This window comes from Alosa pseudoharengus, unplaced genomic scaffold, assembly GCF_046254945.1.
Source record: "Alosa pseudoharengus isolate Yale_2024_CS ecotype anadromous, Long Island Sound unplaced genomic scaffold, YU_APseudo_1.1 YU_APseudo_1.1_scf_7, whole genome shotgun sequence".
In the NCBI taxonomy this organism is placed as follows: Eukaryota; Metazoa; Chordata; class Actinopteri; order Clupeiformes; family Clupeidae; genus Alosa; species Alosa pseudoharengus.
This window is the reverse complement of record NW_027468859.1, coordinates 8272150-8284514: the sequence shown is the minus strand read 5'-3', so window position 1 is coordinate 8284514 and position 12365 is coordinate 8272150. Positions and strand designations below refer to the sequence as shown.

The 12365-nt window shown below is 39.5% G+C and overlaps 2 protein-coding genes across 3 annotated transcripts in view; both read left to right on the top strand.

Moving 5' to 3' along the window:
• Positions 1-3276: 3276 nt before the first annotated feature.
• atp5mj (ATP synthase membrane subunit j) lies at positions 3277-10730 on the top strand. The gene is made up of 4 exons (XM_076272317.1): positions 3277-3364; positions 4050-4170; positions 4425-4448; positions 10385-10730. Exons 2-4 carry the CDS (start codon positions 4050-4052, stop codon positions 10627-10629), a joined length of 390 nt encoding a protein of 129 aa, XP_076128432.1. The 5' UTR covers positions 3277-3364; the 3' UTR covers positions 10630-10730.
• Positions 10731-11110: 380 nt separating this feature from the next.
• ppp1r13bb (protein phosphatase 1, regulatory subunit 13Bb) overlaps positions 11111-12365 on the top strand; it is a 61111-nt gene continuing 59856 nt past the window's right edge. For both annotated transcript variants that reach the window (XM_076271656.1, XM_076271655.1), the window contains exon 1: positions 11111-11810. The gene's annotated coding sequence lies outside the window, so the exon portion shown is untranslated. The remainder of the gene's footprint in view (positions 11811-12365) is intronic.

The window sequence follows — 12365 nt, the reverse complement described above, 5'->3', positions numbered from 1 at the left end:
TGAAATTATGATTACATTTTCCTAAAGTACAGTTTCACCTACACCCACCTGATTAGTCTTTAGCGAGACCAGTTTATTACTAACACGGACCTACACGATCATTTGGTAGGGTGTGCGTGACATGAATGAGGACACAAACCAGAGAAAAACACAATGGCTATTGCATTCGTCCAGCCTAATCGGTCTCTAAGTAGTAGCTGCAGTTGTTGTTTTGTTTTTTTCTTTCCTCTGAGTCATGTTTCTGGATTACAAAGCAAAGAACTGCCAGCGGTGGGCATCATCTCTCTGATACTGTCTGTCCATTCTAGTCATGTCTCCTCGTCACTGTAGCCTCGTATAGAACACACTCCCCTGACCTGAATACCCACCCTGATCCCTCAGATTCACAGGCCAGACAAACATGACTATAAAGAACTATTTTCTCAATCTACCGGATAAGTGAGGGAGATACTAAAATGAATTACACTTGAATGGTAAGAACTCTCTGTACAAAAAGGCTTCAACAGGACTTGTATTATCAGTGTTATGACATACCCTTAGCAAAAATATGTTTATGGAAGTGTACTGTTGGTCTACTTATTTTGAACTAAGCATATAGCTTATTTTTTGTGTACTGATAAGAGATACACTAAATTGATTTATACTTGGCTTATACTTAAGTATACATAAAGGTATATCTGGATTATTTAAGTATCATAAAAGTATATCTGGATTATACTTGGTACTTATTCTTAAATATACTTGGAGAAGTGAAATATCAGCTTGAGTACAGATAGCCATATCACAGTGTCCTCTCTAGGTATCCAGCACAGTATAGATTGCATAGATTGTTTTGAAAGTTAAAATATACTTTAATTCAGATGCTAAATACTAAAACAAACAATTACTGCAACAGTTGTAAATGTAAAATGACATTTAAATGTTCACTTTTGACATGCACAACCTTGATTGCCCTTACTTTTTCCACTTTTCTTCTGTTTTTTTCACATAGATATCTGTTTCTCGAGGTCAACGAGTACTGTCGGTATGAAATAAAATGGAAAAAAAATGGATGCTACCTCGCTCGAGTTGCTGCAGCCAATAGCTACAGTGCTACACTCTGGGGGCATGATTTTAAAGATCTTTTTCCTATGGGAAAATAACATGGGGATTTTAAATACCTTTAAATACCTCGCACCTTTTACACTCTCACAGACGAAGAAGACTGAAATGCAAACATTTTGCCTGACATACTTTGTTTATCTGCATTCAAGTGGGTTCTGTGATCTTCGGTATATTAGGTCCAGGCACACTGGTGTGCCATGAGGCAAAGTGAGGTGTGCCATATGGAATTTTGAACCCAATGTGATTTTGCACAGGCCCATGAAATAGGCTGGATGGGTATTTTGAAATGCATCAATGACACATCTTCTTGTAACAATTTTAGTTAGAGATTTGCAACTTTTTTAACGCTGGTCATTAAAAAACGCTGAAACATTGCATAGGCTATGTGATTGCTCAAAATGTTTTTTTTTGTATAGTACAGAACGAATTCTAACACATTTACAAGGTGGCTAGGTAGATGCACCAAATGTGATGGAAAGTGAGCGAACAAAATACTTGGCATGGCTTTTAGTATTTTGTGCTGCTCTGACAGTTCACTTTTATTGACTGTATACTGTTTTTGAGTTTGAAGATGTACTGTTTTGCAACGACAGGGTACAAATGCTGACTCCACAACTGTCACATTTCCCAGCCAGGTCCATGATAGGCTTTTCGTCACTGCATCCAAAAATGTCTCCCTCTGGATGGTTAAGACCCGTGCTGTGTTGCACCAGAGACTTTCTAATGAGGAGACACAGCACTCAAAAAATCCTCCACATATGCATGGGGTTAGTTTGTAACGCCAATATGGCAGTTGTCTACACATATCCCACCCCTTTCACGGGAAAACGTTGACATGTGAATACATTGAACCAATCATGTGGTGTGTTGTGAAGACATTGTGCCAATCATGTGTTGTGGCTGCTGGAGCAAGGTTGGTGTCATGAAGCCTTGCGCACGTGCATTTCTGCCAAAAAAGATGCCCAATAAGAGCCCAAAAATTGTTGCAATATGGCCGCCGAGTGGAGGGACTTGCATAAAAGGACTTTGGTTGCACTCACTAAAGGGCGATTCCATCTCCCCTCTTAAAGCCTACATGATCCAAAGCATGATACGTCTCCGTTGCGCAAGTTTATCACTGGACAATATTGGAAAATATAGGAAATGAGACGTGTCAGTTTGGCTCTTTATTTACGGTTTCTGCTATTTAGACCAACAGCTCATGCATTCAGCTTGAGTGCTTGGGTCATCCTGCGCTCAGAAACACTAAAAATCTTGTATTTTCCATTATCTTCCCATATCTATTTTGAAACCTACTGAAGTTCTTATGCAGTGTCTAAAAAACCTACTGGTCAAGATTTATGCTCATTTGACGTTGCAGGAGTGGTGGTAAACGTATCAGCGACACTAGGTGCAATGGTGTCCAAGTGGAGAATCCCTCTTCATCATGCAGTTTGCTAACTAAACACAATCAACAGTAGCATAGTTGACACACGTGTCAGTCTGTGTCATGTTTCATTTTGAGTAGGCTACGTGTTCAACATCAGAGATCAATATGGATTTAATTTCAATCATAGCCATACATTTAGATGTTTTTTTATGTCAGGAAGAGAACTCAGTTGGTGGGGGGGGCCTGAGGCCCGCCCTTGACGCCGAAGCTAAAACAGTCCTCACTCCGGTTGGGTCAATGGATTGAAGGCTTACTTATCACCGAGCTAAAATCCAAAGGAAAAGGGCGCCACCCTGAGTCTGTGCGTGTGCACCCACTAACGCCCTGTGCAAATGAAGGCCCATAATGATAAATGTCACAACCACATAGGACGGTTTATCAGTCTACGTGCACTACATAGCCTACTGTTCAGAATCTACAATCATTTGGGATTATCACAAATAGATCAATGTGCCTCATTCTCATCATACATAATATGCCTAGCCTAACAAAACATCAATGTCTCACTTGTCCCGTAAGGTTTAATGGTGATCTGAACTGCAAACGTAGACAGGACTGCAGTCTTTGTTAGTCACTGTTACTTTGTTTTTGGGATTGTTTACTATAGGGTGTGTCAGAGCCATCTCTATGGCTCTGGGGTGTGTACGTCACATTCATCAAGGTTGATCAAATCACAATTGGAGGACATCGCTAGGTGGCGATGTGTTGATATAAATCTATCAGCATGGTCCATCCTGAGTGCATCCGCCACTTGGTTCTATCCCAGAAGTCATTGCGGCACAGCGCTGAATTTGTGACCTCCAGACAGAACAGTGCACACAGAAGCTGAAGGTGAGTCGTGTTTTATTTAACATTTACCTGTGCAATTGTAGAGACGAGGACTCGTGTTAATGTGCAAGACTAATGGCAGAATGTCTGTGAAATTAAATGGTCTATTTAATGTCATAGTACTACGGTGTCTCCTTGTAACATGGCCTCACTACGCTAAACGATAGCTAGCCAGCTAGTTAATGTTAACGGCATTTTTAGTTAGCTCAATCAGATTAGTTTGTGAAATTACGAGAGGAGTTACCTATAACGTTACTGACCAATGTTATTTATTGAAATGCTCGTTCAATTAGATATCTATTCCTTCTTCAATTGGTAGGTGCGTTGACCGGCTAAGTAATTACTATTCAAAATGACGAAAACGGCTAGCTTTCGGGCTCTTGGCATGTTAACGTTTGACAGCCTGTGAGCTAACGTTAACTTTTTGCAGCGTTAACTTACGTTACAACAAGATGAAAGCATGCGTGCTAGCCAGTTGGTTATGTCCAGCGATGTCCTGGTCACGGTCAACGTATGATAATGAATTTGATTGCTTCCCCCCTCTTAACGTTGTCGTTTTAAAACGAGATGTCATTGTGTAGGGAATGTCAGTGAAGATGGTAATGGTGGATCTTGTAACCTTGTCTTACTGCCACTGTTTCATTTTCACTGTCACTGTTTCATTACTGCCACTGTTTCATTTTTACAGATGGCTGGCGCATTCGCAGGCTGGTGGGCCAAAATGAGCCCTTACTACACTAAGGCATATCAGGAGATGTGGGTTGGTGTTGGAGTCATGACGTTCCTGTACTACAAGGTGTCCTACGGAGGTGAGTTAGTTAACATTATGCATGACGTTTTGAGGAATGAATGAATGAATGAAGGTTTGTGTTCAGTGCTTGAAAAGTTGTCTGTGTCTGTCTGTCTGTATTAATTATGTTTTTAGAGTGACTTCAGTGTTGCTTGAACACATCAAATGTTTGAACTTGAACCCTGTTATTGTTGACCTGTCATTGCTGAATTGTCTTGCATTTTAAATTTCATAATAAACCTGAGTAATATCTCTGTCTTTCTCTGTTTGCAGGAAAGAAAGCTGCTGTAGATTCAAGTAAGTGTAATCCAATTGGACTATCTGAATTCAAGTACACTCCACAACACATGTGTCAGGATAATTTTGTTCAATCTTAATCCAACCTTGCTTATTTAATGACATTATTGCTTTATTATATCTTATATCTTATGCAAATTCATTGACAATTTGAAATCTCTTGGCCGGTTGCATAAAGAGGCTTAAGACTCAGTCCTAATCAAGAATCGGTAAGACAACAGAAGAATCACTCTATTTTGGTGCTGCATTTGAGTGCTCTTGAGGAGATTGAATAAGCTATATGGGAGAACCAAGTGACTTGTAATTGGAAAAACAGCAGGAAATTAGGAAACATCTATATTGCTCACAGAACATTAGGAGATAATTGGCCCCTGGTATTGCAACATGACTGCATCAGAGTTAAATGTATTCACAAAGTATGTGGAAAAATTGGACCTCAATAGTTACAGAAGTACAGAAGAAATTGTATGATTTTAGATTACTTACTATAGTTACAGAAGTACAGAAGATGTAAGATTTTAGATTACTTATTATTGTGTATCATGCTATATGTTTCCCTTCACCATGACCGACTGGTGCATGGGTAGAATGAAGTTGAGCTAGTTCTCATGACCAATTGTAAAGAGTGATTACCAAATATCAGTTGGATCATGTAGCATCGTCTAGACCATGCTCTGTAGTGGGTGCAGTAGTTGGCAGGTTGTTTTTTAAGCCAGCACCTTGTGAGACCGTAATGTCCTTACAATAAGAGTAGATTAGTTTGCAGCATTGTAGTTGTGTCCTTCTAGGCACGTTAATGAGGATGCCTGTCTTTTGAGGTCAGTGTTCTCAGAGCTTAAAATGGAGGGGGTTGAAAATGTCCCCATTTGTTAGAAGGTAGTCTTAATTTTCATGTGGTAATGACAAACCAGTCAGTTGCACAGTCCACAAGAACATGCCATAGTACAAATATGTTGCATGCTTTGTGTGCTTTGAGCAGCCATCGTTTTGCCCATGTATTTTTGTTGGGCCATTGTCTTAACATGGTGATGCCATCGGTCTTGCCATAAATTAGTTTCTATTTTTTAATTATGTAGTTTCATTCTGTCTGTCATTAGATCATAACATAGTCATTGTAATTCATTTATTGATTTATTGAGGAAATCTATGGAGAAAGGTGATTCTTTGAACATTTTTATTTATTTATTTATTTAATGCCCAGATCTCATCTCAAAATGTTGTTGGGGGAAAAAAGGCATTTATTGCTTGGGATTTTGTATCTGCAGTAGAATTTGACCTTAGAATGCCCTTTTCTTTAGGGATGGTCAGCCTACAGGTCTTTTGTGTAAATATATATACCGGTGTATATATACTTTTTTGGTCTTTCTTTTTACCCCCCCACAAGCTAAATAAATTTCCTTGACAAGTGTCGGTATTGCTGCTAAAGTAGAAATTGGTACCATTTCAGTGATCAAGCCACTCTTTCTCTGCTTCCTCTGTTTATAATGCTTAAGGCTTAATGCTTAAGGCTTAATGCTAACAGCTAACCCATGAAGTCAGCTATTTCTTTTGTTGTTTTTGGTTAATGTTTAATCAAATCACTTGCACTGAATTAATGTTAATGTATTATTTTTGGTTAAAAATAAATCGGTATTCCTTCGTGACGAGGCTTTCATCTGAATTGCTAGCAGCATATTGTTGTACTGGCTTCATGTACCCATTTTAAGGCAAAGCTTGTTTTTTTTTTTTTTTTTTCAGTATTCACTCAGATGTGTCAAAGTTAGCCCTAGCAGAGGCATATCTCTGTGACTTTGGACTAGGTGTTGGGGAAAACCTCTCATCCTAGATGACTGTATCCTCTGGCTCTACCCTGGTGGCTATAGACAAACCACGGGTTTGGGATTCGGAGGGTAAGCTTCAGCAAGTTAGGATCCCAGCTGATTGCCACCATCTTTAAAGGTGTCGTCTGACATGCTCACCTCTGGCACTATTTTCAATCCGTTTAGGTGTCGAATTTCCGCTGGCCACAAATTATGTATTCTGTGTGTATGGGCTGATCCTCCCAGCAGGAAATTGCCAGCTCAACCACCAATCCGCATCAACGACATACCGTTGTACTCTACGCTGTCTCCACGTGGCACCTAATTGGCTATCTCTAGATTGTGCTGTAAATGAACCATATGAAACGCCATTTTGAAAAAGATGGTTGTGGTGAATTGCAAACTTATTTTGGCTGAGGTAGCTAGCCTAGCATGGACCACTTGAAATAAATAGGGGTAGTACTTCCTCATTCTCTCCAGTTGTGTACAATACCTCCATGAGACGAGCATGTCTTGAGGTTCTCCTCAAAAACGTAATTCTATCTAAAGAAATGTATTTTATTACTCATCTACATGATACTATTATATACATCTACCACGTGAATTTGTATTTCTTATCCTACTAGTTTAGTGAAAGATTTACCACTGAATTGAACGCACTGTTAATGTGCTTTTTGCAAATAAAGCTATCAAAAACTATCAAGGAGATGGGGAATATGCCGCAAATTTATTTTCCTAGCAACAGTGGAACTCCATGGAGGGCAAGATCTCAATGGTATTTCAGGTCTTGACTGGATGATCATTTATTAGAAGTTTTTTTTTTTATCCATGGCAGCAATGGAGATCATAATTATCACGGCCCGCAAAGAAGTAAAATTAGAGATAAATGGTAGACGTAAAAGTGCTGGGAAACAGCCTTAAGCGCACTTGCATATTAAAACTTGTTTAACAGGTTTGGCAGGTGATACATTTTCTTTCATTTCATAAAATGCATCCTCTACCTAAACTGTAGACAAACTGCGTTTCACTTCAGAAGTACCAAGTTATACTTCATAACTGATAAAAAAAAACTGATCTCGTGTGTGTGTGTGTGTGTGTGTGTGTGTGTGTGTGTGTGTGTGTGTGTGTGTGTGTGTGTGTGTGTGTGTGTGTGTGTGTGTGTGTGTGTGTGTGTGTGTGTGTGTGTGTGTGTGTGTGTGTGTGTGTGTGTGTGTGTGTGTGTGTGTGTGTGTGTGTGTGTGTGTTCGTTCTAATGTATGAATTAAGGAGTCACTTGATGTGCAGTCTTTTCAAAAGAGGTTAAGCCTCTGAATTGAGAAATTCACCCTATCCATGACTTGATATTACCTCTGGTCTATATTGGAAAGAGACATTTTATTAGCATTTCTGTACCAAGCCTGTTTGACCAGATATCTCATGGAGCACTCCTTTGCGGCAGAATTGAACCACATAGCCAAACACTTTTAATAGCCAGTTTAAATCTGACCAAGGAAAGACTTTTCAGTAGTGTGCAGAATAATTCCATCCATAAACCCAACCACCAACACCCTTTGCAATTTGGATGAAGCGCAGCTAACAAGGGCAGGTTCGTTACGCAAACCTTGCTGTTTGTGCGACTGGCATGTACTGCATCAACAGGTCACCTAAGGAGAAATGGCCCATCATCAGTCTTAAGTAGTTTTATGCAACCGGCCCCTGTTTTCACAATGATCACATCAGTTCCTATTGAAATTGCTCTCCTTATTCTTCGCAGAGCCTGCCCACTGATTTGACCACCATGCTGAGCTGTCACCCTTCCTCCAACTTCTTGTTTAAACGGCTTCTAAAATCCCTGCATTTTACTTTCAAATGTCTTTTCTGTCTGTCTCTTACGATTCAATAAAGTGACCTGGATGGGTCACCGAATGAGAACATTTTCGTCTTTGCAGTAATTTTATTTTATTCTGACTGAGTGGAGGCCTCTTTCTGTTGTTGATGTCGATTTTCGATATTTGTCTGTCTTCAATAGGATGCAAAGGACAATTTCTCAGGCCGGTTGCATAAACATTCACATAGGCGCTAGGAATGAACAGGATATGATTTTCCGTTGTTTTTTTATTTCTTCAATGAACGAATTGAATGTAAGAACTCTCCCAGGCTGTTAAGGACTGCTTCATATTGAAGAGAGTAACTGGCAAAAATGATTTCTATTCATGGGTAGAAGAAAAGTAACCAATAATATATACAGCTTGCATATTAAACCAACTGAAGACCTATCTAGTGATCTTTGGTACCTGTAAATGAGGACCATAAATATTGTTCGTTAGATTAACACAGATAAGGCCCCAGATCTGCTGAGGCCAGACTTGAGTACTTCACAACCTTCATTGTTTCTATTGTTCTATTGTAAATCCACATTTGTATCATGGGTAACATGATTCTTATTGATTAGTCATATTTATTTATTTATGTGTATTTATGGCTTTACTAAAAAGGGGCTGGGCAGTTCTTTTCTTTTCCCTGTTCAGTTCAGTTTTTTTATTTGTCGTTGTTACAGGATAACAACGAAATGTTGTTAGAGCAAAAACAGACAGGCATATAGTTTGAAGTTGTTCCCCCATTTGCCTTATATCAATGTACATCCCCATGAATCACCCATTACTTTGTACCTAATTTAGCTCACCATAATTACCCCCTAGAAAACCCCATAAAGTGTTATGTCCAGTAAAGTGCTTGGTGCAATAATTAATACATCTAATAGAGGTAAGGTTGTTGGAGTGTTTTTGCAGCAATGCAAAGTCCAGGTCACGGGTATTGAGGGTGTATGGACAGAGACATTATGTCACAGAGGGCTGTCCGATGGGGAGTGGGGGGGTAGACTGTCCATTAAGCGGACTGACTGCATGGGGGTAAAGACTGCTAGCCAGTGCCTGTGTGGTTCCAAATGATTGGTGTATATCACTGCAGTTTTCAACTTGATAATCCAGTTCCAATTTAATCCATAATCTTATCACAAACCTGTTATTTAGTTGTACACTGCGTAAAGGTTTGGTGAAGTCTGCAATTGCCAAAACAAATTGACCCAGTCTTCTATTTTAAGTAGCTTTGTGATAGACATTTTAAGACATTAGATTTTATTTAAAAAAAAAAAACCTGACCACTAGATGGTGCAGTTATGCCCACAATCACTGTCTCCTCATCTAACGTGCAGTAGGTGGAGCCATAGGACTGACATTTCACTTGTTCTTATTCAGTTGTTGATGTTCAAAATTTGAACCAGCAAATGGGCTGTGGGCCCTCTGGTGCTATGACTCTTCTTCAGGTATTTTAGGTTGACCCTCCAGTAGCAAACCAGATTTGTGTGTGGAACTGTAATGAGTTTAAGATTCACGCTGCCCCTTGGTGGATGGAGGGGGAAAAAATACCGATTCCGGATACAACTGGGACAGGAAGAAGTATGTATGGAAACTACATGGAGGTCCCACTCCATGGCTGTGTAAAATATATGCATGAATGCATGTGGGGCGCATGTATCTCTCCGGTGTTTAACACTATGAAATTCCTCACCAACGTCCTGGATCACGTCTGTGAACCTTTGCATTCATGTTTTTCTTTTCTGTTTTGTTTAACCTACTCACCCCATTTAATATCACATGTGTTCACGCTCATATATCTGATTTACTTGTCAAATTCCACTATGACTTCTATCCTAATCAACTCAAATTTAGCGCAACTTAAGGCAGAATCTGCCTTAATGGAACAAGGGAAACTTTATGGTCCGGAAGACTTCGTTTTCACTACAGGTGTGGAAGTATGTATGATCGTTAGGCAGGATAGGATGCAGACAGATACTGCCCATAGTCACTGTTTGTGGATCAAGCAACCTTTTTTCTTCTTTCAAATGCAACTCCAGTGCTTATCTATGGACCTTCTTTTAATTGATCCAGAATCAGTCCAGAGGCAATGTCTAGAAGTTGTGCCATACTGCATTACAAAATGAATGTTCAGAGATATCCCAATAGCCAACCTTGGTTTTGTCCCCAATAGAATAGTTTTATTGCCTTGATCTTCTTAGCTTTCATCATGAGGTCTGTTACCTATTTAAATAGGTATCAGTGCGATGGGTGTTAAACCATAATGAATTAATTTGCTTCTCAGGTGCCCATGCTGTGAAAAGTGCCCCCAGTCATACTGCCAAGCCAGCCACCAGCGCAGCACCGAAAGCAGCAGCAGCAGCAGCAGCCGCCGCCACCGCAACAAGTCTAGCTGTAGCAGCCGGCGACGTCACCATGAGCGACATCTTGCAGAGGCAACACAAAAATCTTGTCCTGGAGGAGAGAAAACTCTACCTGGAGATTGAAAAATTGGAACTTGAGAAAGCTAAGCTGAAATCAATGAAATGAAAAAGTAACCATGAACAGTACATTTCCATTAGTACATGAGCGATTACCAGTGGAACTCAGTGAACCTTGTGTACAGTTAATAAAATTGTATAAAAATCTGATATTTGACTGAAATGCCAATCATTCTACCATAAGAGGTTTGGTATGATGTACTGTGTCTACTTGTACATCAGTGTCAAAGTCTATACAAATATATAACATGTTTATCATTAACACCGATTCAAGTTTCTTTGTGCTTGGTAACACCACAATTTCATTGTTCTACCATGCATACATTTGGACAATGAATGGTGTAATGCATCAGCATGCCCTACTTTTGAATGGGTTCACAAGTTCCTGAAGAATTATAACCGGACCTTTGCTACCACAGTATACAGTAAATCTATATCAGAAGTCATGTGACTATGTTCGTGAGTTCCAAAAGAAGTTGGGGCAACATTTTTAGGTGCAAAATTCAGTACAGCAATCTTTCAGCCTTTTCTTTAAGAGGCCAATAATGTTTAACAGCGTTTTGCTTTATTAATGAGTGGATTACTGAGGTCTCAAGGCCATGACATCTGTATTTTACAAATCGTTACTAGTTCTGCACCTCTTATGTTATTTCTATTTATCAGAATGAATAGTTATTTCCCCTTAGGCAAATTGTGTGTGTATGTGTGCGAAAATGTTTTGACTGGCATGCATACTGTGTATTCCTGAAATTTCACGTCAGCGTGTGACATCACTTTACTACACTGACAGTCACGGATTTTTGTGCACTGCCTGGCTGGGAGAAACATCGGGAATTAAACACAGCTGGCTAAAGTTGGCTACATCGTGGTCTAGGCTACTACTTCAGCAGTAGCTTGGAAATCGTTTTATTGTTATTTAACGTTAATAGTTAAAAACATATTCGATCATCCTGCCAGATGTTTCGAATACGCATATTCAGCCAGTTTCGGTCGGGTAGCTTGCTAGAAGATTAGCCAGTCAACGTTAACGATACATCGCTGGTCCAGGTGTTTTTAAGTTAGAATTCTAGCTGGTCAGCTACAATATAGCCTTTTTGGGGTGTTTGCTAGTTAATCGATAATTAGTTAACTGGCAAACTAGGTTAAGTTATATCCACATATTCATACATTGTTTTGCTTAACATAACAAGAGGATCAACATCACTGCATCATCATGACTGGATGATTTTGGTGAGTTGCCAAGCTATTTTGATTCACAAACGATATTTTAATTCGCATACAATCAGCTATGACCATGGCGTTATTTTGTTATTCATGTCAGAACTGTTTTACAAACTGGTTAATCTGTCAAGATGGTGAATTTGTACGGGATGACTGAAAGCTTGGTCTTGCTAGCTTGCTTCTCCATAGTTTTCTCAGGATGTATTGGTAGGTCCTAGCTAGCAATAAGTGCGCTGCTAGCAAGTTAGACGGTTAGCGTTAGCCACCCAATGAGAGTGACTACGAATTAATTAAATAGCCAAAACAAGTATCACACAATATTCATCATGTTGTAATTGTTGTTTTAATTAAGTCCAGTGTCCGTAGTAAACCATTGCTTCTTTTGTGTCGACAACAACATACACAGAATTGAAATTTAACGATGTTTACTAGTGAGTGAATGTAACGTTACTGTCGCCACTGGTAGGTTCATTGCTTGCTAATTAGCTGCTAGCTAGTTCACTGTCTAATAATCAGGTCTACACACTGACGTAAGCTTATTTAATAATGTATTGTTAGCTACTA

What these genes read in the sequence shown, in the direction of transcription:
- atp5mj (XM_076272317.1), top strand. Translation starts at nt 4,050, where the DNA reads ATGGCTGGCGCATTCGCAGGCTGGTGGGCCAAAATGAGCCCTTACTAC. An exon ending in CTACAAGGTGTCCTACGGAG is followed by an intron (nt 4,171 to 4,424) that starts GTGAGTTAGTTA and finishes CTCTGTTTGCAG; the next exon opens with GAAAGAAAGCTGCTGTAGAT. An exon ending in GAAAGCTGCTGTAGATTCAA is followed by an intron (nt 4,449 to 10,384) that starts GTAAGTGTAATC and finishes TTTGCTTCTCAG; the next exon opens with GTGCCCATGCTGTGAAAAGT.